Genomic DNA, 27,666 nt, shown 5'->3' with positions numbered 1-27,666 from the left:
GGGAACTGATAATGCTCTTTGTCTACCGTGAACAGTAGGTAATTCCTGTGGGCAGATAGGACCGGAATATGGAAGTAGGCTTCTGACAAGTTCATCACTACCATCCTGTCTCAAAGGCAGACAGAACCTGAGCCAAAGTGAGCATTTCAAATTTCTCCTTTTTCAGGAAGTAGCGCGGGAGGGCGCAAGTCTAGGATAGGAAAGAAGCCACAATCTTTTTTCGGCACCAGAAAGTAGAGGGAATAGCAAACGTGACCTACTTCTAATGCTGGCACCCTCTTGATGGCTCCTTTGGCCAGAAGAGCCAGTACCTTCTGTCCTCAATCAGCCATCCAATGTCCTCCATCAGCTAATCGGTGACAGTAGCAAAGGTGGAGGAGTCTGCAGGAAGGGTAGCACGTAGCCTGCTGGACAATCTAAAAGACCCATTTGTCCGAAGTAATCTCCCGCCATTGAGCAGGTGGTGCCAAACCCTGCCTCACCAACCTGGTGCATGTGATGAGGTGAGGGTATATTAAAGCAGCTTTGGGGCTGGAGCTGTGGGTGCTGGAGAGGGGAGGAAAGGGGGAGCGTATTAGGAAGACCTTTGGCCTTGGTTCCCATAAGGTTTGTGGGAGCCGCGAAAGGACTGAGGTGCCGCAGACCAATGTGGCTAGGGGGCAAAGGACGTAGCTGGTAGCCCCTACCGTAGTCACGGAAGGGGCAGAATGCTGTTGTTGCACGGCCATAGTGAGCCCCAATGACCTTCCGGTGGTTCTACCATCTTTAAAGTGTCAAATTTGCCTTGTCGCCAAACAGATGAATACTGTCGAAGGGCATATCCATAAGGGAAGCCTAAACATCTCTCGAAAAGCAAGTTGTCTTTAGCCAGGCGTGACTTCGGAGCGCCACCATTGATGCAATGCCACTGCCCAGCGAGTCTGTCGTATCCAAACCGCAATGGATTAGGAACACTGCTGCATCGCTCCTGTCAGCAATAACTTGGGAAAGTATTGCTCAGGCCTCCTAAAAGATCAGAAGCAGCAATTGTGCAACCGTATCCCATACAATATGGGAATAGCGACCCAATAAGCACACATGCCGCAGTGCAAGGCTGGTAGAGAGAAAATTCCTTTAGCAAAGGATCCAGCCTCTTGGATTCCCTATCCAGTGGAGTGGTAGGGAACGCATCCAGATTGATTTTAGAGATCGAGGTCTGGACCACCAGGTCCTTAGGCAAGGGATGCAAGATGAGGAAGGCTGGGTCCACGGAAGCGAGGCAGGAGATAAGACCTGCATGCAAGGCTGGTAGAGAGAAAATTCCTTTAGCAAAGGAATCCAGCCTCTTGGATTCCCTATCCAGTGGAGTGGTAGGGAACGCATACAGATTGATTTTAGAGATCGAGGTCTGGACCACCAGGTCCTTAGGCAAGGGATGCAAGATGAGGAAGGCTGGGTCCACGGAAGCGAGGCAGGAGATAAGACCTGCATGCAGGAGTGCCTGTGAAGGCTTCATTGAAGGCGATTAGGGTTCTCATGGGGACATTCGGGTTGAAGCACCTTTGTCAAGACATTGGTCATGATATAAACCGGGGCAGCGGAAGGTCCAGAGCCTCAGCCGCTCTCCTGACCACCATCGCAAAGCCATTGTGGAAGGAGCAAAGCCACTGTGGGAGGAGAGAGGAGGCCAGTGTCTGGTGGCGTGTCCAGACCACTGGTAGCCAGGTCTTCATACCAGGTGCCGTCGGCCATGGACTATGCTAGGTGGTCAGACTAGCCATAGGGATCCTCAGATCCCCTCCATTTGTGTTTCTCAGAGGGCCCTTCACGAAAAATGCTCTCCAATTCAGGCCGACGCTGGTGCAGCTCCGTATAGGAGTCTAGGATCATGATGGGTATGTCGCCATTAGAACGGTCATTAGAGAAGGTTGCATAGTCATGGCCAGGCTGATCTGGATCCACCAACAGAGGGTGGATCCTCCGACAGCGTTCCAGTCAAAGTCCCTTATGAACCCATGGGACCTGAAGGTGATCCAGAGAGGTCCGGCTACCCCAAAATGAGGCTCATGGCAACATAAAAATCTAAGTTGGGCGGGGTCGCACTGGCTCTGGAAACTCGGGGAGTGGACCCAGGGTCAACCGCGGGCTCCACAGAGACGACCTGGGAGGGGGCCTGAACTTGTGGCATCATTCCTGCACCTTATCAGGTGAATGAGACCAGTGCAAAGAAATTGATGAATGGGACCACCACAGAGAAGCTGATGAATGCGATCAGAGAAGTCAAAGAATGCTTTAACTTCTAGAACTTCTTCTTGGGGGACTTATCTGAAATAGACCGGGATTGTTACAGTGACCGATTGCGGCAAACGACTTTGAAAGCAGTCCTGGGACCTCCCTTGAGAACAGGACCAGAGCGGAGTTGCGTGGTAAGCAGCCAAAAGCTTCATGGCCCACTTGTGGGTGGCTTTAGTATTCGGAGTCTTGCAATCTGGGCAGGAGTTGGAGTTGTGGTCTTGCTTCAGGCACCATACATACACCACATGTCTTTCACAGACATTTGCCAGTGGCAGGCCACCACAAGGCTTGAAACTAATTATTTCTTCTGAGATATACTCCCCCCAAAAAAAAAAAGATTAAAAAGGCACACTGGTCAAAGTCAACAGTCAAAACATTCAGTCAAAAAACGAGTGAGGGGAGCTCTTCTTGATCTGCGCTGAAGGTGTGGAAAAGAAGGTACGGAGGGCAGTGAACTGGGGTGGCACCTATATAAACACATTGCAAATAACCTCTGGCGCGAACGACGCCATTCAGAGCTGAATGACACCACTTGCCAACGCACAAGGGGATTGCACAAAAAATATCCTGATCCAGTCTGACGTCTGGGGAATATTTTATGGTAAGGAATATGCAGCTAGAAATCTCTATTGCATTTATGAACTGTTGCAGGGGTTCCCCATGCCATACAGGCGTTTCCATTAAGGAAGAATGAATTGCTTTTTAATTTTGGTATGGTAAAATATGCCAAAGATATTTTTAGGTGGAGAAAATCAGAACTCTTACTTGTTAACAGGCTACTCGTAAGTTCATTACCACTGGAAGATACCAGCTCGATATCTGTAATGACAACTCCAGGTTCGCCCCCTCACCTGTGTGACTATTAGTAATTCCACTTGGTCCTCAACATTTCCTTCAGAGAAAGCCAAGAGTGGAAGACAACAGTGGGTCATAAGAAACGCAGCGACAAATATTACTGCATATCCACAACAATCAACTGATTGGAAATCCTGATCTTAACTGGGGCCCAGATGAACACAACTAATTATAAAATTGATCTTTCCCTTTAAACTGACTGAATGACGAGTTCTCAGCACAGTTACTTGTCAGACAAACAGCCTAAATAAGAGCACTACAAAAATGTGCATTTGGGGGCACACAAGTCTATACAGATTTTCAAAGCAACAAATGGTCATCAAGTGCCATTAGATAGAATCGATCTGGCCTGTCTGCTTAGGTCCACCTCCAATATCTAAAGAAGCATTAAGAGCCTAGGCATTTGGCTGGAAAGGTCTTTGAAGATGGACACTCAAGCTGTTAAGCTAGCAGCCACCTGCTTTGGGCTTCTTAGAATTATAAAGAAGATTCTCCCTCTGATACCATTCAAAGCAAAACAAATTGTCGTACAGGGACTGATCCATTCGAGGCTGGATTACGGAAACTCCCTTTATCTTGGAGCTCCTGAGTCAACACTACGGAAGCTACAGATTATCCAAAACTGTGCAACTCGCACACTATTGGAAATTCCACGCAGACTTTCTGCCAGATCAGGCTTGAGAAGCCTACACTGGCTTCCGGTTCGAGATAGGATGAGTTATAAGTCCCTTTGCATCGCCCAGGAGTCCTTTTGGGAAACTGGGCCTGCAATTAATATTCCTTTAATTACCCCGTACTTTCCCGGCAGGCATCTACGCTCAGCTAATGCTTTTCTGGCAGCTGTTCCAAAGGTTAGAAGATTAAGAGCGGGAGGACGTTCGTTCTCCCTGAACGCAGCTAGGCTGTGGAATACCCTTCCTCTTGACCTTAGATCCAACCCAGCTCTATCATCCTTCAGGAAACAGCTGAAAACTTTCTTGTTCAATAAATAGGTCCCTGCCTTTTCCTGCATTTCTTCCTCACTGAACAGAGCACCGTATTGTCATAGCGCTAGGACGCCTCCGGGCAACTTTTTGCGCTCTACAAAACACATTTTCATTTCATTAGTGAATCTCCAACCCACCCCACCAAATGTCTTGACAGGACTAACCCAGTGCATGACTGCTCCTTTTCATAAGAGGTGGGCTCTAAGGTAGCCAACATCACATGATGTGGCTATTACAGCCCCCATCCCCAGTTAAAGTTGCCCATGCCAGGTAGATATTTTGAATGGCATTTTATACATAAATAACGCAAAAAATATAAACTGTACCTGAGTCTTCCATTAAAGACGGATCTACTTTTGGAGACAGGAAAGCTATGAAGAGATTAAGGTGATAGATTCCCAAGGCATACGTCACAATGTACCAACCCTGAAGCAAGATACAAGAAATGGAAATGTGTTAATAAAACAGCCACAATAAATGAGTTCAACAAAAAGTGGTGACAACGGCAAACTTCTGGATATCATGGAAGTCAAACTTTCACAAACACATCATGCCTGTTTTGTTCTTCTGCTTGAGTCAGAGAGTGATAGATTATTCTTATACAATCTCATTGTCACTTTGCCATAATAAGAGTCTTTAGGCTTCATCAGCAACCTATGACATGATGAACCATCAAGGTAGATATGGACATTTTGGAAAGATTATATAGTTGAACAATTAAATTAAAACTCCGCAGGGCAGAAAAAAAGGATACTGAAGCAAGAAGTACATGAAAGTAGGTAAAAGTAAAAAGAGACAATCACGTGCATCACTGAGAAAGGGTTGGTATGTACTGATTCAAGGAAGAACATAACATTATGCTATTCTTCAGTAATCTGTAGTCCAGGTGTCAAAGGAAACGACATAGTGGCCTGGTTGCTGTATGAGAAAGAAGGGTCGGGATGGTCCTGGGCGACTTTCTAATGCCTCCTCCCATGGTGCACCCTTTAACTTATGATGTCCATTATCTTACTATAACCCTTCTTCAAGGCTATGATTGTAAATGTACTAGCTATTCAGAGGACGTAAAAAAACACAAACATCCCAGGTTTTCCCCAACACGGAAGTTTAGAACATCACACACATTTCCCAATGTTTCTGTCCCACATTTCAACTTCACTCATTAATGCTAAGAATGTACTTTACATTTTCAACACTTCAAACTTCGTCCAGCACACAGTACATTCAGGTTTCCAAGAGCATATGACTAATACAATTTTGGCAAACAATTTAAAGTTGTTGTTCAATGAACAGCAACTTTAAACTGTAAACTCCGCATTCTAAAACCTGCTCATTGAAAAGTATGTTAAGTTTCAGTTTTATTTTAGTTCATTAATATTAAATGTTGGGATTTGATGTTTAAATTCAGACCATGTGCATTTAGACTTTGAATATCTTAAAGGTTTCATTGAAGATCCTATCTCCGCTCATACCTGCAAACGCACACTTGCTTTACAAAGGGATATAGCCTAATGTATCCTTCCTAGACCTTTCCAGTTACAAGGTAGAATAATGCCTTTCTAAGCATTTCTATGCTGCTTTCAGCCACCATCCAAGCCACTCCATTTGCGCTGGTTTCCGCAGCTATGCTGGCAATGAAGCTGTTCATCATACAAAACTGACCGGAGACCAGACTACCCTACTGACCAGCTTCATACTTCGTAGCAAGCAAATTTTAAAATCTTTGATAGATGCAAAAAATGTTTACTTCTTCTCAACTAATGTTTGCAGCACTGGCATATTTCATAGATCGTTGTGCTTTGAGTCGTAGTCTGTAATTCCGACTGAACATTATAGTGACCTTTCTATATCAGCCACTGAGTTGGATAGGCTTCGTGTCAGCCCCAGTGACCAATTTTAGATTCAGTATCACAAGTATGCCCAACCATATCTACATCTCATGTGGTGGAGATGTAGTGGGATAGAGGTTGCATGAGAATCCATGACATTTTAAAACACTTCTGCACCACATATCTGTGGTACACCATGAGAGAATAGGTCCATTTTTATTCCAAATTGTATTTTACATAAAAGGAGTGTTTATTATTCTTATAGAAATACATTCACAAAAATTCCTACCCCATATTAAGCTTCAAAAATTGCATGGCTGGCAATAAAGCAACATCGATACGTTTGAGGATAAAACTATCCCTTCATGAGGAGACAATGCTTCACATAAAAAAAGAGCAAAACAAAAAAGATTCAAACTAATATAATTAACAATGAGCTTTCCAAAATCAAAAAAAGATTTTACAATGCATCATGCTTATCCAGACCGCTAGGTCCATTTTCCGCTTTGGAGAACTTGTGCATTCGCATAGACTTTTGTTCCATTATTACACTAACCTTCTTTTCCGGTTGCCAAGAGCCCATTTGACAGTAAGAGAGAATTGTTTTGCAACAAGTGTCATCCTGCAGTATTTTTACCCTTTTACTTTTTAACTTGATTCTCAATATTCCTAACTAACTCACCAGTGGTATACCTACAAATACAGATGGTAAAATTCAACCAACATTAAGACCATCATGAAAGCAACAATCACATAAACTGGCTGATTATAAACAATTGAAAGATATGTGTAAACCTTACAAATGAATATATATTTCAAAAGTCTAAAATGTGATCTTATCAAAACCAATTTATGCTAAATCAAATATAACAAAGATAATTCTGTTTTTCCTTCATTCCAGTTGGATGCTCATTCATTCTGTAGCTGTTCGATCTCCCAACTTTCTCTTGGTAATACTATGTTGATGGTCTGTCCCCCGATTTGAGGGTCAAACCACTTCAGAAACCTATATGCATAAAGAGGTCACATAGGGATCAGAATCCATAAAATGTCATGCTACACTTGATTTCTCATCTGTCTGAATACATGGTTTATATTAATTTGCTGTGGATATTATCCTTCAGACATATAAATGTTCCACTTGAGAATTCAAAGTGAAGATAAATTACACATTTTGTCAGACAGATAGCATAATGTTTACTGCCATGCTCCTTTCCAATCATAGTATGATGCATCCCTGGTCCTTTGGAAATATGATTAACTGTAGCAACTTAAACTTGTTGATTGCGTCCAACTGATGGTCTTTCAATGCAATTCTAGTAACAATGACATCAGCATGTTTCAATAAATTCTTGTAATTGCCTTTGCACATGCACACATACACCATCAATGGTTTTTCAAAGCTTAGATGTTTCAATATTATCTGGAGGTATCAGTTTCCAGTTTTTAAGAACCACTCAATTTATTTTGTGACAGCGAATCCTGAATGAAATTATTAATTTCAAGCAGCTTTCATTTCTTTTTCTCAGGTAAGTATTCAAGTGAATTTATTATTTATTGAGTATGTTTGAATCTTCCCTACCTCTCCCTGCAAAGTTTCTTCTGAATAATCTCATTCTAAAAATATGCTTTCTCTACTCTGTTTTTAAAAATGTCTCTTCATTTGAAATAAATGTAGATGGTTTGCTGAAGGTTGCATTTCCTACGAGTTTGGGTGTGAGAAATCTGTTCTGAAGTAATAAACAGTTCCAATCAGTCCCTATTACTACGAGCTTAATTGCAAAATGACATTAATTTATGTAGGTTTGCATATTTTCAATTTGCTATTTGGTCCTCTTTATATGCCAAAACATCAATGAATAAACACCAGGGAATCAATCTAAAAAAGCCTGCTTTTCAACAAAATATTTTGTTTGCATATCTAAACACTGGAACCCAGGTATGGACTTTTTAATTTTTTTTTTTTTTAGAGCACCTAAACTTGGGCATTTCTTCTCTTCGTTGGCTTGCTGCTCCAAGGGTGCTGCAGGAGGGGGAAGAAGTTTGCTTTCTGAGAATGAGCCAGTGCAGTCTATTTTAACCCCAAGGGAGCATGACAAGATATAATACAGTGGTGAAGAAGGTGTGAAGACCTAGCATGTCTATCACTCCTGATCTACTTGAATGATATGGTTAGTCAAGTGGAAGAATAGGGACACCAAGAGGTCTATTACGATGGCGCGCGGACAACGTCCGCTAGCCACCGTAACGGAATGCGGGACCGTCCGCAAGGGGTGCAGCGGTCCCGCACCTGCAATTAGGATGCCACCGCCACTGTGGCATCCCCTATTCCTAACATTGTGGCGGGCGGTGCTCACAGCACCTCCCGCCACAATGCTGGGAATGCACGTTGGCATGCACAAGGTGACTGGCACCGCAGGGTACATGCCACTTTGTCCCCCATGTGCACCCCCTCCCCCCCCCAACTTCCTGGGGGCTCGCTATGGGCCCCCATAGGCAATAACCGTATGCCATTCCATGGCGGCGTAGCCGCCATGGAAAGGCACATCTCCACCTGCATGCTAATATGGATGGCGGTGTCTGCATGTTAAACCCCTTTTACGCCTGGTCGACAGGCGGAAAAGCAGCGGACGGTCTTCCCGTCAGCCGTGGACACCCCAGCCATCATAATATGGCAGGGTCATTCATGCGTGGATGGCATGTGGATCGCCCCCACCGGGCCGGCGGTGGCTAACGCCGGCCCGGCCGGGGCGATCCGCCCGCCATCCTAATAGGCCCACAAGTGTTTTAATATGGTGTCATGTCAGTTTCCTTAAATTCTCTGTGTCCCACCCTCTGTTAGAAACGGGATTATTTGGAGTGGGTGACAACCCACCTTTAGGAGCCATCAGAGCTCTTGCCAGGTTGATCCCTCAAAGTTACTAGTTGAACCCGAGAGCAACTCCCCCAAGCACCTAAAAAACTCTGTCAGGTATGTCAGGCAGAGGCCAAGATCAGAGTCGGTCCAGTTACCACTAGTCAGCTAGGCACTTCCAGGAAAAGGCCTCTTGTAGATTGTTGTATCCCTGTGGCTTAAACAGAAGGTCAGGCGTATGACCCTGGGAGTCCACATCTTTGCCCTAGGTCAAGAGAGAGCAGGTCTCAACCTTTAGAGCTACTTTAAGGTTACAGACAGCAGGTCCAGTTTCTTCTGATCCTCTGCAGAAACAGGAAGTGTTCTGAAGTGGGTGCCTGGAGATGGTACATTTGTGCCTAGCACTAGCTAGTGGATCAGAGGACTCCTGGGCAATGAAGTAAAAGTCCCTAAGGCCAACCTCACCCACTTTGGGGATCTTCAAGATGGTTAAAGTCTTTGGCCACAATAAACGTGGGCTCTGTGGGCTGGGGCACGTGTACTAAGATGATGTAAATATATAATTTACCGTCTTAATTTCTATGCAGGTAAGTACTTAATCAATAATAACTCAAATCGGAAAGAAAAAAACAGAGTCCGTGGTGTTAGAGTTCTTAGGGGTTTTATTCCTTAAAAAGGAATGGTCAGGACCAATATATCATGTTCTTCCCACCACAGGGGTGGAAGAAGGGATAGAGCGCGCTACATTTTATTGACAGTACATAGCTTATATACTTAATTCATGTCATAGAAAACAGTATAGTAGGCGTAACAGCTGAGAGAAGACAAGATAACAGCATCCACGTGTTACTAGTACGTAATCAGAAGGCGTGGACTAGGCGTGAACTGGAGGTGTGTGCTAGAAACGTCACAGGTAGGTGTCACAAAAAGGATGGCACTAACAGAAATGTTGCAATGTCAGCAGAAATCGGAAGCTTGGATGCGCGCGCAGCTGCATGACGTGTGATTGACGTGAAACTGGAGGGTGCAGGGGACTTGACATTTACACTGACGGAAAGAGACAGAAGTCTGGCATGTCAGATCAACTTGTACTTCTATCATATCTGATATCTGATGTTTGGGAACCATATTATCTGAACGGAAAGGTCTCTGGGGCAGAAGCTACTCTATACTGACTATGGATGCGTGTGTAAGCGCCTGAGTGTCTGCATGAGAAGCGTGGGGCATGGGGCCTTCCATGGGAGCATGGTAACAGAATCTATGAATTATTTGCACGGAGACAGGTCGGCCCTCTGCTCTGCAGATGAGGGGGATGTTTACTGAAGCTAGTAGGCAGGAATGTATTTTCGAGGAGCGGAACAGATAACTCGAAGGTTATAGTCAGTCTTGGCAGGCAGCAGGCTGAGCTGAGCGTGGTGGGCCGCGCTGGAAGTAAGTCAGAGTTCACGGGTACAGAGGCAGCCTGGGCTGAGGTTTTCGGAGTCAGAAGCCAGAAAAATGGCTCGATGGCAGAAATTCAGGGCCTACTTTGCCAGAGCAGGAAAAACGTGGAAAGTACATTACAAAAAGACGTTGGCATAGCATACTTAGGAACGGACTAATTAAGCCATTCAAGGTGGGTCTGAAAGAGGACATGTTAACGTTGGACGCAAATGTATTTGCGTCTTCATAGCTGGCACAGGAGGGAAGTTACATGCACTTTAAGCTGGTACATGGAGACGGTGGGGTACGCGCTAGGGAACACAATTTGACCATAAAATTTATATTTCCTCATTCCCTCCTTGTTCCCTACGGACCCTTCATGATATATCGATCCTCATGAATCGATCAGTTTGTTCTTGTAACATCATTTGCTCTTCTTTCTTTCTTTTACGTTGTGAGAGAAAACTGGAATGTTCAATACATGAAGTGGCACACAGTCCACAAATCGCTGGCCCGCACTGCAGGCACAGGCAGCAACTGAAAACTAGGACTAGGCCAATGCCTAGGAAGGATAGGATCTTCCATCCCCAAGCGGTTAACGTTGTCCAGAACCAACCGGACCAAGTCCAGGTGCCTGGATTCTGATGTATCTGATTTGCAATTTTATGGAGACGTGTAATAGCTTGATATACAGATGGTGCGTTTTGTGGAATGAAAACACAGCAACTTGACCCGATGACCTTACAGGCTCCGCCTCTATCTGCCAAGATGACGTCAATAACAAGACGATTCTGAAGGACAACAACCCGCATGGCGGACTGCTCTTCGGTTAAGTTACCTAGGGCGGAGGCAGTTTCATTCACTACTGCTTCAAGTGTTCTAGTTAATCTACGTATTAGTTTACTATTTTGGACAGGGCCTAAAAAGAAAAAGAATCCTTTATTAAAATCGGTGTACTGTTCCCATGCCGTTTCTGTGTAGTCGACAAGTGGGATATCTCTTCTGAGTCTATTCTTTACTAGATTTGCATTTCGGTGGTAATCAGGAGGAGCTAGAAAAACAGGTGGCAGAAGGAATGCAATATAACAGGTACCATCCCAATCTGGAGGTAAGCGTATGTATGCGGTATGACCACAAACAAAATAGGAATGACGGATAGCTTTAAAGGACGATTTACCGTGATCACTGAATTCGACCACAGTAGTACATTTACTATGACCTAAGTGTATTGAACCTTTCTTCCTGATACATAATTCACCAGTGACTGGTAATACTGACATAACGGGTAGAACTGGTGCGGCTTCGGATTCAACAGTGAGAATCATAAGGCTAATTGTGTAATTACCTAATCCATATACTTCATTTTCTAGATCAGTTCCGATTCTAGTGGGGAGTCCCTCCTTGTCAGGGTAACAGACGTCGAGCAGGACCAAGTTCAGGTTTCCCCAAACCCAGCCCCCGTCGAAAACAGCAATATCAGGGTCTAAGGAATTAATTATTTTAAACCATGCACCACAGGAACCATTGTGAGTGAACGGGTAAGGAAAGAGGGGCAGAGCTCCCTTGTAATTCTGGTAGGGAGGGAGTCGACCACATATCCAGCAGTCTGTAGCGTTGTTAGTCTGATGGGAATGATGTAGCATACTAATGAATGTGTTGTTGCGCAGCGCAAGTCTGTAGGACAGTTCATGTGGAGGTAACTCACTAAAAGTGTGTTCAGCAGAGACATTGTAAGCAGATTGTTCACGCTTGAAAATAGGGTAGTAGATAGGGAGAAGTATACTGGCAACTATTATCAGAAGGCTTAGAAAAAACATTATTAACAATGTCACTATACAGTGACTACGCAGTGATTTGCAGTATGTACGTTTCTTGAATTCTCTCTCTCTCTCTCTCTCTCTCTCTATCTCGATCTAGGGGATACATGTCAGAAACTATTTAACCGATTCACCTAGGGGAGGACTTAAACAATTAAACTGTCTGACTTGCTAGATCGGAGCTTAAGTCTGTATTCCTCTTGGGGAGTTTTCTCTCTTTCGGAAGTTTTAAAGTCACTGGGCTCGATACAGTCTTTGGAAGGGGTGGATGAGCCTGGATCGGATTTCAGTTCATTACACAGTTTAACATGGCTCATGTGGACCCACCCCTTCCTGCCCTCCACCTTCACCGCTGTCCTTGTAGTAAGTAGAACGGTCTTCGGCGATTTCCAGCGGGGCTCCAACGGACTTTTCCGGTCGAAGTTCCCTATGAGTATCAGATCACCTGGACGGACATCATGTGGCTTTACATCAGTGTTGTCAGGGAAGGCTGCAGCAACCTGTGAACGACATGATTGGAGTGCAGACATCAAGGAGGCAAGGTAATCTGTCAACATATTGCAATCAACATCCGTAATTTTCTTCGGAATGGGCGTCCCCCACATATTCGGTGGTCTACCAAAAACCACTTCGTACGGGGATAGTCCTGATCTCGAGTGGGCAACCATCCTCATGTAGAACAGTGCCACTGGTAGGGCGACTATCCAGTCGACCCCTTTCTCTTTACATATTTTTGCAAGACGGGTCTTTAATGTCTGGTTATGCCTTTCTACAAGGCCTGCGGCTTCGGGATGTCGGACACAATGGAATTTCCACTGGTATCCTAGCAATAAAGAAACTTCTTTCATTAATTCGGATGAGAATGGCTGACCGTTATCTGAATACACGACACGAGGCAAGCCGTATCGTGGGAAGAATTCACGAACCAACTGCTTGGCAGTGGTCGGAGCAGTGTAATCTGGGACTGGGTATGCTTCGGTCCAACGGGACAGAGCACAAACTATTACGAGGACATATTTGAATCCTCGACAACGGTCCATCTGGATATAATCCATCTGGAGGACTTCAAAAGGGTGATCGGGAGGATGAAATCCACCTTGCTCTACAGGAACGCTTTTACCTGGATTGAACTGACAACAGATCATGCAAGTACGCACTTTCTGTTTTGCTGCTGCTCGTAAGTGTTTATTGCTCCAAAGATTTTGTAAACTGTCTAACATCGCTTTTTCTCCTAGGTGTGCTGGACTATGTGCTGTGTTAATCATGACTTGAACCATAGAATCAGGGAGAAACCATGTAGATTTTCCCTTCGTCATCCAACCTTGATCTGTCTGGATCCCTCCTAGTTCAGTCCATTTCTTTATTTCATCTGGAGTAGCATGTGCCTGAATATCGATTACATCTAGTGTGGGATCCCTGACTGTCATGCAATTTGTCGGTCCTATTGTCTTTGTCACATCCGTTGTCTGAGTGTGAGTCAGTGCTGTATGTTTTGCTGTCTGGTCTGCCAGGTCGTTACCCTGGGAAACAGAATCTGTAACTTTAGTATGTGCTTTACACTTCATGACGGATATGCCTGAAGGCAGATGTATTGCTTCTAACAGTGCTTGAATGAGGGGACCATGTTGGATCTTGGCACCATGAGAGGTCAGAAAACCTCGTTCTTGCCATAACATGCCGAAGTCGTGTACAACTCCGAACGCATAACGGGAATCAGTGTATATGTTGACATTTCTGTTCTTAGCTAGAATACAGGCTCGGGTCAGGGCAATAAGCTCTGCTGCTTGAGCAGACAGTGTGTCAATACGATGTGTTTCTTTAACTTCGGTTTCAGTGGTCACTGCATAGGCGGCCACTAATTCTCCTGTACTTGTTCTCATACATGAACCATCCACATAAAGTGTCAGGTCTGGATTTGTCAGTGGAACATCTGTTAAGTCTCGTCGGGGCTTTGTTACTGCATTAATGATTTCTATACAATCATGCGGGGCTGGATCTGTCATAATTGTAGGTAACAGTGTTGCGGGGTTCAGAATGCTGCAGCGTCTGATTTCTATGTGTGGCTGGAATAGCGTCAATTCGTAACCTGTCAGTCGTGCTATGGTCAAGTGTTGAGTCTGGGTTCTGTTTAACAGAACCTCTACAGAATGTGGAACTTGTACTGTTAACTGATGTCCTAAAACAATTGAGTCGCTCTGTCTTATTGCTAACGCTGTTGCTGCTACTGACTTTAAGCATGCAGGGAGTGCCTGGGCTACTGAATCCAATGTACTTGAAAAATAAGCGCAAGGCTTATGTGAACCTGCTTGATCTTGAGTGAGGACAGATAATGCTGTACCATCACGTTCTGTAACAAAAAGTGTAAACGGTTTGCTGTAACATGGTGTTGCTAAAACTGGTGCTTGACATAATGCTTTCTTTAGTTCCTCAAAGGCTTGTGTATGTTCCTGAGTCCAAGGGAGGACAGTCGAAGTCGCTGCCTCCTGTGTCGTTAACTGGATGAGTGGTTTAGCTAGAAATGCATATTGAGGAATCCATTGTCTGCAGTACGAGGTGAGGCCTATGAAGGCCCGCACTTCCTTTTGTGTCTGTGGTTGTGGCATATTTACAATTAACTGAATGCGATCGGGAGTGAGCTGTCTCCCCACTTTGGACAGCAAGTGACCCAAGTACACAACTTGCTGAACACAGAATTGTAACTTCGAAGGGGACACCTTGTGTCCCTTGTCTGCCAGGAAATGTAAAACTGTCAGTGATGCTTGTTCACATTCGGGCTCACTTCGTGCGGTGATCAGCAGATCATCGACGTATTGCAGTAAAGCGGTGTTAACTGGCATTTGAATACAATCTAGTTGTCTTTTCAGTGCTTGACTATAGATGCTGGGGCTTTCTGTGAATCCTTGAGGTGCGCGGGAAAATTTGAAACTTCGTCCATTTAAACTGAATCCGAAGAGATATTGGCTCTCTGGATCAATAGGTACACTAAAGAAGGCGTTCTTGAGATCAATTACAGTAAAGAACGTTGCTTCTGAATCAATAGCAGTCAATAGGGAAGAGATATCGGGGACCACAGGGTACTGTGGTACAATACATTTATTCAGCTCTCGAAGATCAATCACCAGCCGATATACTGGCGGTGCATTGGGGTCAGTACGTTTAAGAATTGGAATGATGGGTGAATTACAGATATTGGAGTCGGTCTCTACGACCACTCCTTGGGCAATGAGCTCTTCAATGATTTTCAGTAAAGCCACTACAGCATCGGGTGGTAATTTGTATTGTCTGATTCGTGGTAGAACTACTCCTGTCTTGAGTGTAACACGGTATGGTGTGATATGCATACAACCTACATCAGTTGGGCCTGTTGCCCACAGGTGATCTGGTACATTTCTCAATCTGACATCGAATTCTCGCAACACATAATGACCTTTGATATCCCGTAGAAAAAGTCTAACTCCCTCCGGGGAACAGCAGATTATGGCTCCTAGAGCCTTCAATGTTTTAATTCCTAACAGATTTTCTGGGCATGAGTTCGTAAGTAACAAGTCTGTAACTCGTGATAATGGACCCACAGCCAAGGGTACTGGTTCCGATACTTCATTTACAATGGACTGTCCTGAAAAACCAAGGGAAACATTCTGTGAGCCTGAGAGGGGTGCCCCTGGGACTTCATTATGGCTGATTGTGGTGCGGCTTGCCCCTGTGTCAATTAAAAACTTTCTGTCTTTTCCCAATACTTGACTGTGTACATAAGGACCTTCTTGATCTACAGGAATTTCAATAAGAGGCAAGCCAAATTCCCTCTCTAGGCTGTTTCATGTGTATCGTTGATACTCAGGGTAAGCAGATTGGGCATACTGGTACATCTGTTGAGAAACTTATTGAGTCGTGGCAGTGGGCTGTGGTACCGTTACCGTCTGTGCTGTATGAGATGAAGCATGCATAGGCTGTGTATTCTGCATGGGCTGTGCATTCTGTGAAGTCTGTTGCTGAACCTGATCTTGTCTAGGTGGATGCGGTCTCTCTTTAGTTTTACCTGTCGCTATGTTATGTTTCAGAACTGGACATTCATGTACGTAGTGGCCTGGCTGCTTGCAATAATTGCACGTCCCTTTAACAGGACCTGCGACATGACCTGTCTGGTTCGTACCCTTTCTGTTTCCGTCGGTATGTACCGACTGGGCTACTAACATTTTCATTTTCGTGTCTTTCATACGTTTCTGTTCCTGATCTTGTTCTTCTCTAATTCTATTCTGATGGTATTGTAACATTTGTAACATCTGGGATGGCGTATTTGCTTGCCATGTACTCTCAACCTTGTATACACGATTTTTGACTGCTAACAGGGAATTTTCAACTAACTTTGATACAAAAAGATGCGGGTACGATTCGCTACTTGGTTTAAGACCACTATTAATAATAAAACATTTCTCGAATCTTGAATAAAAGTCACTAGTATCTTCGTCGGGCTTCTGTTTACATGCTGAGATTGCATCCCAGTCTTCTTTTCTAGTTGCCAGTAATCTTGGCAGAACCTGTACTATTAAACCTGGTAATGCTTTAGTTTTGTCCCCAAGGCCTACCCCTGGGACACGTTTATTCTCTTCGTCTTCTATTTCTGCCCATGCAATCTTTTTCTCTCCCACCTCCCATTCTTTTTCCTTTAGTTTCTCGTAGATGCCCGTGGGCAGTAGTACCTTTAACATTTTCATGATATCATCATATGTGTAATCCCCCATCAGTAACATGTCTTTAAGCTCTCTGTGGAAACCTGCAGGGTCTTTATCATGGCTCGGGACTAGTTTCTTCATTTCTAACAATTCTAACTTAGTCAGTGGCGTGTGTACATACACACGTTTCAAGAGATGATCCTCACCCAAGACTGGGTGTACTTCTCGTAAGGGGTTCTGACTTTCAATGCCACTCAGGCATTGCATGTGATATGTTTTCCTTTCTGGGGGCGGAGCGGGAACATATTCAGAGCTTATAAAAGTGTTATATCTATGTCGTTGTTCTAGAATTATTTGTATTAACTTGGTACTTAAACCTCTCCATCTATCCATGAGTAGTGCTTCTAATGTTTCATGTAAGGGGCCTGGATCAGAATGTTGGTTTCTGTATTTCGTTAGGAGGTGCTGAATCATGTATATACCTGCTAGTTTCTGTTCGTCTGGGGAGAGGTTCAGAAATGTCTGCGCTAGTGTATCATCATTATACATATCCGGATTTTCAGCCCATAATATGGCTGACCGGGCTAATTCCTGTTCATCCATTGAATTTAGTATGTGGTACCCCACTCGGTCTCGGAGTCTTTTATCAGTCTCCTGGAACTGGTGTTCAGAAGAATTCGGGTTGGTTAAGGCAGAGAGAAAAACTCTCTTGGTTTCTGGACGGATACCTTTCCTAAGGTAAGTTCCCTTACCTACATACGCTATAGTATCTGTAGTCTTTGCTGGTTCTTCAAACTCTTCTTCCTCCTCGGAGGAAGCCTTTTCCTTCTCTTTTTGGTGTATTTCTATCACTGTTTTTCTAATTTTCTTGTACATGCTGGCTATGCAAGTGCCTTTATCGTGTTTTCCTTCAGATATATTTTGACCCCACTTGTTTAGTGCATCTAACTCGCTCTGATCTGTCCCAGGCCTGTCTCGTTCTCTTATTAGGCAATTTATGAAAAAACGTAGTATCTGTGCTTGAACGTCAACTTTCTGACGGTCCATGGCATCCTGAATACTTTCAGGGTCTTTCCCCGTCTGAATAAACTCGTATATTCTATCTAGGCGCTCCTTCATACCTGCATAACATAGCAGGAAATCAGTAGCAGATCTTAACCGTAGTGATGCCATCATCATTATATTGTCTTTACCGGGTACTGGATCATATCTGCAAACTGAAAGGTTTTCCTTGAATATATCAAGGCTAGGAGATTTGAACGTAAAAGGACTCCGAAAGTCCCTGAGCTGTAACCTGCGTGTCAATGGCGGGGTGTGTAGACCCCCTTCCGCACCCCCTGAGGCGGAAGCTTGGGCATTATCTCTCGGCGGAGTCTGTACCTGAACTTGAATTTTTCTTTTAGTAGGATCAGGTAGAAGTGGTTTCGGTAGATCAACTTTAAGTGCGGGAAGTGGTGGAGGTGGTGGAACAGGAGGTTTCTGTTGTGGTACTGGCGGAATTTGATCTTGGGGCGGGTTACCACCCCCGTCCCTGTCGTTAGGCAGGGCGCGGACAGGGAGATTGGTGTAAGCGGGTGCTACATCCTCTAGATAGGAATTCAGGAATATGTCTTTAGTAGTCTTATGCATTACTTTAGTTGGAACTAATGGTGGCGGCAGATTTTTCGGTATTTCTGAGATGGCCTCAGGCGAACCCTCGGCCGCGAGATACATACCGTTTACGAGGTTATTTCGTGCGCGGTCTACTTGCTCTGTTTTTACTCGGATCCCCTCGGTAACTAACTCGTTTTCTTGGGCCTTGTCTGATTCTCTAAGTCTGTCTTCTCTACGTAGTGCTTTTTCAGCACGCTTATGCGATTCCTTACGCCAAAACTCTATGGCGTCTTTCTGGGATTGTCTGGCTTTCTTTTTCCATAGTACTTCCTCCACCTTCATGATGCACTCGGCATCCCATGTTCCGTTAACAGGCCATCTGTGTCTTTCGTCTAGGTGCTTAGTATAGTCGGCCCATAACTCTAGAAATAATATGGCATCTATGCCATGCTTGTGGTACATGAAGTTTCCTGGAGTGTCCCTAGGGGGGATAGGAATTGCTTCCTCTAGTATCCCTTTCCTAGTTCCTATCTGCTTTAATTTGTCGAAAAACGGCATCTTGTTTACTTAATACTGAATGCTTAACCCTAACTACTTAATACTTATAGCCAGTTATACAAGAACACAGTGATGCACATTAAAAACAGTCACATTCATACCACGACATTAATCACATGAAAAGACATTTGAGACATATATCACTACCCTATATAACGGATGTACTGCTAAACAGTACAGATACACTGTCTAAAAACAGTGCAGACCGGACTTGTGTACCCAAACCCGTCTAGATACGTCCCAGCAATGGTACTCACCGGGAAGCACGGAAACTGAAGGCCTCGGAAAACTCGACTGGACTGGACTCGACTCGGCTCGACTTCGGAAAATTTCGGAAAACTTCGGAAAACTGGTGGGCCTCTTGACACCTCGGACCTTGCTTCTTTCGGTTAGGCTCTGGTCGGGATCCTCCGCACTCCTCACCGCCTCGTCTGGGTACTGATCGCAGTCTTCGTCACCTCCGTGGGCCAGAGGGAGATGCAGGAAATCCTGCCGGTACGCGTAGTTTCCTTCTAACTGATGGCAGGGGACAGAGCTTGCAACGCACCAACCGGAGCGTGAGGTGGGGGAGGGGTCCCTATTCGGGCGCCAAAATGATGTAAATATATAATTTACCGTCTTAATTTCTATGCAGGTAAGTACTTAATCAATAATAACTCAAATCGGAAAGAAAAAAACAGAGTCCGTGGTGTTAGAGTTCTTAGGGGTTTTATTCCTTAAAAAGGAATGGTCAGGACCAATATATCATGTTCTTCCCACCACAGGGGTGGAAGAAGGGATAGAGCGCGCTACATTTTATTGACAGTACATAGCTTATATACTTAATTCATGTCATAGAAAACAGTATAGTAGGCGTAACAGCTGAGAGAAGACAAGATAACAGCATCCACGTGTTACTAGTACGTAATCAGAAGGCGTGGACTAGGCGTGAACTGGAGGTGTGTGCTAGAAACGTCACAGGTAGGTGTCACAAAAAGGGTGGCACTAACAGAAATGTTGCAATGTCAGCAGAAATCGGAAGCTTGGATGCGCGCGCAGCTGCATGACGTGTGATTGACGTGAAACTGGAGGGTGCAGGGGACTTGACATTTACACTGACGGAAAGAGACAGAAGTCTGGCATGTCAGATCAACTTGTACTTCTATCATATCTGATATCTGATGTTTGGGAACCATATTATCTGAACGGAAAGGTCTCTGGGGCAGAAGCTACTCTATACTGACTATGGATGCGTGTGTAAGCGCCTGAGTGTCTGCATGAGAAGCGTGGGGCATGGGGCCTTCCATGGGAGCATGGTAACAGAATCTATGAATTATTTGCACGGAGACAGGTCGGCTCTCTGCTCTGCAGATGAGGGGGATGTTTACTGAAGCTAGTAGGCAGGAATGTATTTTCGAGGAGCGGAACAGATAACTCGAAGGTTATAGTCAGTCTTGGCAGGCAGCAGGCTGAGCTGAGCGTGGTGGGCCGCGCTGGAAGTAAGTCAGAGTTCACGGGTACAGAGGCAGCCTGGGCTGAGGTTTTCGGAGTCAGAAGCCAGAAAAATGGCTCGATGGCAGAAATTCAGGGCCTACTTTGCCAGAGCAGGAAAAACGTGGAAAGTACATTACAAAAAGACGTTGGCATAGCATACTTAGGAACGGACTAATTAAGCCATTCAAGGTGGGTCTGAAAGAGGACATGTTAACGTTGGACGCAAATGTATTTGCGTCTTCATAGCTGGCACAGGAGGGAAGTTACATGCACTTTAAGCTGGTACATGGAGACGGTGGGGTACGCGCTAGGGAACACAATTTGACCATAAAATTTATATTTCCTCAGTAATCCTAGTGTCCTCCCACATCTAACACTAAATTCTAGTTTGAGGCAATCACTGTACGCACAACAAACCCAGAGACTGAAGTCTGGTAGGTTAAGAGTAGAGTCCTTAAGCAACCAGACAGTAGATCCACAAGTATTTTCTTGGCTTCATAGTCTTTCCCTTATCAATTGTCCGCTAAGGGTTATATGTAAAATCAGCACACCTATAAAGAAGGATTTGCCATTCAAGCAGTGTTAAAAAGGATGCCCAAGGCCCCACTCTGCTTATTCTGCAGGGTTTAGAGGAGTCATCACAGGCCCTATCAGGTCATCCCATTGTTGGGTTTTTGGAGGCATTTCACACATATTCACAGCTAATTAATGACTGGGAGAAGGTAGAGAGCCAATGCAAATTAGCCTTCATGAACTTCAGTCACGGAAAAGGAACATTTTTGGAAGTAACATTCCCTTAATATTTATTACAAATCTAACTTTACCACTAAATTGTATTTTTAATAACTATTACAAATGGTTGTTTAATTATTTTCCTAGCTGGTCCCATTCCTGAGATACCATATTAGGATTTTAATCTGTACTTCGGTTTTCTACATAGGAAAGCTCGGCCTGCCGCAGTGAAAAATAGGTTTTGGGTGCCAGTCACAGTAAGAACAAGTTAATATTATATTTAAACATGTGCTACTTTTCAATACCATGCACACTTCCTTGTGGTCTACAAGGTCTTCAAAGGGCGGGGCCTAATAATATTTTAAAGGGAGGATTTGACCTGGCAAAAAAGTTTATGTCGACAGGTCGAATCTCAGTTTTTATGCTGCTACAGTCAGGCTATTCTGGGGCCCTGAAGCCATATTTGCACCGCCACTTTTGTGAATGGCATAATAAGCCCTGCAGTCCACTAGGGGCATTTAACTTCCAGGGCAAGAATATAATCCTAGTAACCTGTTTCTGGTCACAATTGAAACATTAGAAACCAATGCACCGAAATATAAATATATATATTTATATTTGTAGAGATTTTGTTATATAACAACTTTTTAGTTCGATGACCAGCCAAGCTTTCAGCAAAAGAGGACATCAGTGGGGCGACTAGGGCCCCTGTGGAGCTAACCTTTACAAATAATCTTTTGAGAAGAAAAAGGTGGTTCCTTTCTTGGAGGAAGAAATGTACGTTTTTAATCACAATTTAGAGGTCTATATTGAATGGGTACATTCTTGTAATGCCACCATCAAGTAAGACAAGTATGTCACCGATAAGTGCCCTCTCTAGATTGAGGGCTATGGGGGAATCTCATACTGAAAGTGGATTCAGATGCAAAACAATCTTATAAGAACATCTTGCTTAAATGAAGAACATCTTGCTTAAATGAAGGACATCTTGCTTCAATGAACACAGATCAACGATTCAAACAAAGAAATGTAATACACCCCTGGTGTCCCATTTTATAGAGAAACAATGACCTAGATGACAGATGGTGGCTGCAAACAAAATCTAAACAAACAAGAGAGTTGGAGATATGGATGGAAACCCTATTCTCAAAGAACTATTTTGGATCGTAACATCAGGAAGTGCAGGTAATGGTTCAATGAAAACCTTGGTTTTCTATAATATTTTTGAGATAGTAACCCTAGAGAGAATACTATGAAGAATTTCTGATTAACCAACAGGACGCATACATACATTGACAATATATAACAATCACTAAGGAACATCAGATTCTGGTTCCATATGTTTTGCATGAATAGATAAGTTTAAATAATCCCACAGGTCAACTAAATTGGAAATGTAAACTGATAGAGAAAGTTTGAATCATTGAAGGACTGATTCAGGATGTCTCCCGACTTTGAAAAATTGGTGCAATGTTCTGCTAGGTTTAAAAGGACCTTTTAAGATAACCACCATGTACTGCAACACTTCTTTGGTAACCAAGCTAATGCTAAGAACTATAATGTATACGGTGTCTGCCTTCTGAAATTGGCATATTTACATACAAGATCGATTACATTGACTAATGCACATGTAATACTGTTTTATATGTTCTGCTTGAATACTCAAGTTTCAAACAATGCCCTGCAAGTAGAATAAAACAAAACATTAAGCTGTGAATAGTCACAATCAAATGGAAAAGGTGATAGGACTTTGCACCTTTGAGGATATTATCATCAAGATAAGTTGTTGCATCTATCAGCCATGGGAATCTACTAACACCACACACTCCACAAGTACACCTTTTAGGTGTGTTAAAGCAAAAATGTTAAATGCCTAATGCTTATATAACAGATGAGACTGTATGGAAAGGTCTGCAATACTGATCATATTTTATTCACAGCAATTATTTTACTAGGATTATTCAGATATAACAATATTTTATTTAGAACACCAATAGGTCACTGAAAAAAGTGACTCATGGGACAACAAAACAGTTTAGAGGTAATAGTTATAAAATACTAAATCGTTATAGGAATGAAAAGATTTGGAGATCAACAGAGTATGCAAATGTATTGAATGAATAGTTCTCGGTCTCTTATTGATATTAGACCTGAAAAAGCGAACATTTCAGAGTCTATGTGGCACTGAATCGTTTGATGGTGGAGACTACGTTTTAGTGGTGGTTAAGCAGACGTACTATTGAAACTATCTTATTGAATGCTTTTAATTTCTAAATAGTACTTGGTTTGGCATTTTCATAGCTGCGATCTTAATAAAAGAAAGGTGTGTGCATTCATAGGTATACTCTCCCTATTAGAGTGTGGAACATTTTCTTGGAATTATACTTAAAAAATCCACTTTAGCAAAAAAAATTATTTGGTTTGGTTAACACTGGAATTCTATTTAGGAGTAGTTCAAAAACCGACAAACAAAATATCTGTACTTTTATAACGGAGTGATCTCACTAAGGGCTGTGGAATTATGCAAATAACAGATGACAAAGAGGTGTCAATGTTACACACTGAACTGAAAAAGGGTAAAATTAAATGTTATATGTTAATAGACTATGGTATATAACAGCCAATTTGTAATTATACATTATACTATCGTCCCCCCATGTTCTAAATTTCAAAACTAATTCTGCCACATTTTAGGAAGGCAAACTAAAAGACATGATGATAGCCAAAATGTTATACAGCTGAAAAATGTTGTCTGCACCAATTAGCATTGTGAAAGATGTACAGATATACAGATGATTCACAAATATCAAAGACAGAATGTCTATCTGTAATAATCATTGAAAAATAATGACAATTAAAATGTATATGGGATTTGGTATACTAAAAAATATCTGAAATAATTCTGATATATGACATTTCTATAAATCATTTAAAGGCATAATGTGAGGGTTCATGTTGAAATTTCTCCATATAGGACGCAGGGATTTTGGCAATAGATCATTAGAATCTGTGATGGCTGATTGTTCTCAATTAAGGGGTGTAGAAGAATTTGCGTGATTCCTGGAATGCTCTCTGAAGTGGACCAAAATTCAGAGTGGCGGAGGTTAACCAGCGTTTTACAAATATAAAGGGATCATGGCTGGCATGAAGCTGCCTCTTATCGCAAAACATCTCTTATGACACGCTGGAGACTGTGTGACCCTAATGTTAATACATATGCGTTACACTGCTCTTTTGATTACACAATAGACCCCGAATTCTTTCAACAAAAAGACCGCTTGAGTTAACTGCAGCAAATTACACACGTTGCATAAAAAAAAAAAAGATTCTGAGATACTATACAGGACACTATATTTGCCTGACCAACTATGCACCCTATATTGCACTAGTTCCATTTTTGAAGCAATAGGTTTTAATTGGAGGCGAAAGGCTGCAGTTACTCAACCTGAATCTGAATAAGGAGAGAACTCGGGCTATGTTAGCAAGACATCACTCTTATGGACCTGCAGTGACCTGCCCTCCTTACTGGAAAAGCACAAGCCAAAATAGCCCCATTTTTTTTAACAATATCTAACTTTATTCAATTAAAGAAATATTGTCTGCTGGGAGTAGATTTCTTCACAGCAGTCAGGATCTTAAATTCTCCACACTGATCGCAAATGTCTTGCTGGACCGAGTAGTAAGACAGAAACCCTAACATATGCAAATAGTGCATGCTATTAGTACAGTTTCACCCATATGTAATAAAAATGAAATAGGAAAACGTTCTAATTTGGAAGCATCCAACGTTTTTAAAGAAAGGGATGCCACCATATCAAAAAGTACAGACATTAAACTAGAAGGGGGATATGTGTTTCTTTGGAGCGCTCCTTTACAGACTACAAATGGGGCTGTCATTTTATATTCAGTGCTAAGTGTTATGTAAGCTGTACTGTTAGCATATCAAGGAAAAGTTGCATTAATAAGGTAAGTGGGCACCAGATGGGCTGCCAAGGCATCTAATTGAAGAAAAGCTTTATCAATGTTATCATAAGTCGGCCTAATGATCTAAAAATGCCCGATTAGGATAGCCATTTTTTATAATAATACATTTCTAGATTAATTATATAAAAGACTCAATTTTGCCTACAGATTTCGTAAAACCAATATGCCAATCAACTATAGAAAGCAGCAAAAAACAGTTCCATGGCCAACAGATTTAAGCCAAGAGACCAAAATAATATTTTAAATCCTAAAACTATCATACTATATATCACATAAAATAGAAAAGAAAAAAAATCACTAAAATTAACACACCAAAAAGAAAAGATTTTGAAAAAACTATGGGTACAGTCGACTCTGAAACAACGGACATGTAAAGAAGACCACTATCCAAAACTAGAACATTTCTATTTGAATAATTCAGTAGCATTTGCAGCCAGATGCTCTTGGACAAATTTTCCTGCCCATCAACTACCTTCCAGCACAAAAGCCAGTGGCTAGAGATGGCAACGCCATACAGCACTCACATTTTTTTCAAGGTTTCCTTTTTACTTTTTCAGGAGTTTGATTTGCAAAGAGCTGCGCTGGTTGCGAGCTGTAATCCTGTATGCTTAAAACTGGTTGCAGTTTTAATCCATTTGCTTCCGTTGGCAGCATCTTCCAAACACTCATGGTGCCGTTGCTGTTAGAGGTATGGTCTGTCCAAAGGCTGCGTCTTGCAGAATAGGACAAATTAGCAGAGGTATACTGGAAACTGCAAAATCATGATGATGACTGAATAAACCTTCTGCAATTTTGGTACTCGAGTGCATTTTCTGAAACCGTGTAAGTGAGCCAAGGATCCCAATTATTCTACTAAACATCAAATATGTTTTTATGCTTACTTTTCGGAGTTTTTAGTTAGTCCTTTTTGTCATTGGTCTGTTGTGTTCACATTTTTCTTCCACACTCTACAGCATACAGCATGGGTCACTTGGTCAGCCCACTTTACCATTGGATAATTTCACTTTAAGGGATGGCCGTCTGCTTTTTCACAGGCAGCACATCTGCACGCCAAGTACTTTCCCTCAGTTACAGGGTCTACTACGGCAATATGAGCTTTTTGAGACCAAAATACATATTTTTGCTTTGATGCAACATTTTTTTATTCAAGCAAGTTTCATGCAGCTCCCCCCAGAATAGCCTTTTACAAAATCCATTACAAGACAAAACAAGTACTGGCAATGCCAAAAGCCTGGCAGACAATGCCGGACCCATTAGCTTTTTTTAGGACTGTGGTTGCGTCTGTTGCCTTGAAGCGAACACCCTAGTTCTGTTTGTAGAAGCACACTCACCCATGTATCTCTGACTATCTTTATCTTTTCTCATTGTTTCAAGTAACTACTTCCAGTGTAAACTTGAGAAATATATTTCGTTGTTCCTTATGACAACTCTGAAATCTTTTGAGAATGTATGACACTGTTAACCAAGTACTATTCAAAGTTACAGTTAAGTTTAAGTGTTTGCTCTCACAAAACAATACAAATAAAAAAAAAAAGGATTCCAAAACACATTTTAGTAACTTTGCAGCACCAAATATAAAGGGAGGAAAGCGAAAAATAATCAACATTTAAGGAGAATATAATTACATGACTAAATCGCAAACTTACCTGTAGTAAATAAACTCTAATCATGTAGAGGAAACTTAGACCGAGAGTTAGAACCCATCGTCCTATTGTGTATGGAGTGGATTTATCTAACCAGGATTGATAGATCTAGATAGAAAAGAGTGAGATTAATATCAGTTTTTGAAGATACTATAATTTAATTTGCACAAAACCGTTATTTTACAGAAATCCCAGAGGATGTTGGGAGGGAAAAACGCCAGACTTTCCCCCTTTGATAATTTTATAATTCCACCTTCTCAGTTCACACCCCACCTTCAGCGGTTGTAGTTTCATGAATAAAGCACAGTAACACAGATGCATCTTAAGTCTTCAATTGAATAAGTCTATATTACACTGTTGCCTTATCTGTCTTTCCTGTAATAGTTTAGAGAAATCAAATGGTCAAATTGGTTAACAGTATTCTACCTGAAAGTATGCAGGATTTTCATTTTACACCAAAAGGTCACGTATAGTGTGTCTTATTCCAGTATTAGCTGTAGTATTGGAAAAGCTGTGTGTATAAAGTATTCCTTCGAAAGATATTGCCACAGAGTTCTACTGCAAAGTTTTTTTTTTACTACTTTCATACACCACAATATTTGTTTTTTTTTTTACTCACTATTGAAAACAAAAATCGTTCTTTTAAAAGAAAAATGAAAATTCTGTTTAATCAAGCTGCAACCTGCAGCCCGAGCGATTTTCCTGCTGGGAATAACAATGAATGAAAAATCTCCTAGTAAGCATGACGAAAAGCTTCAATTCTATAATGGACGCAGAGGGGAGTATTATGCTGCAACTTTCCTTTATTTCTTACAGCCAGCAGTGTTTAACTTCAACTTTTTTTTCTTTTACAAAAAACTAGCACTTCCATGGTGCTTTACACAGTTAATGCACAGTCCACCAATCAGCAGTATCCACTATCCCCAAGGGCCTGTGCTTCCTGAGGCAACTCCTCTTTCTGGACTGCGAACAGAAA

At 42.5% G+C, this 27,666-nt stretch overlaps 1 protein-coding gene across 4 annotated transcripts in view; it reads right to left on the bottom strand.

Annotated features, from left to right (window-relative positions):
- The window catches only part of RER1 (retention in endoplasmic reticulum sorting receptor 1), a 113,487-nt gene that overhangs the window by 36,075 nt on the left and 49,746 nt on the right, over window positions 1-27,666 (bottom strand). For all 4 annotated transcript variants that reach the window (XM_086921540.1, XM_086921541.1, XM_086921542.1 and 1 more), the window contains exons 3-4: window positions 26,694-26,798; window positions 4,442-4,541 (exon numbers count right to left, since the gene is read on the bottom strand). In XM_086921540.1, coding sequence (XP_086777666.1) covers window positions 4,442-4,541; window positions 26,694-26,798 — 205 coding nt within the window. The remainder of the gene's footprint in view (window positions 1-4,441; window positions 4,542-26,693; window positions 26,799-27,666) is intronic.

The sequence above is a fragment of the Lissotriton vulgaris genome, chromosome 5 (genome assembly GCF_964263255.1).
Source record: "Lissotriton vulgaris chromosome 5, aLisVul1.2, whole genome shotgun sequence".
NCBI lineage: Eukaryota > Metazoa > Chordata > Amphibia > Caudata > Salamandridae > Lissotriton > Lissotriton vulgaris.
Note: the sequence above shows the minus strand (reverse complement) of the source record. Positions and strands in the feature narration are given on the sequence as shown.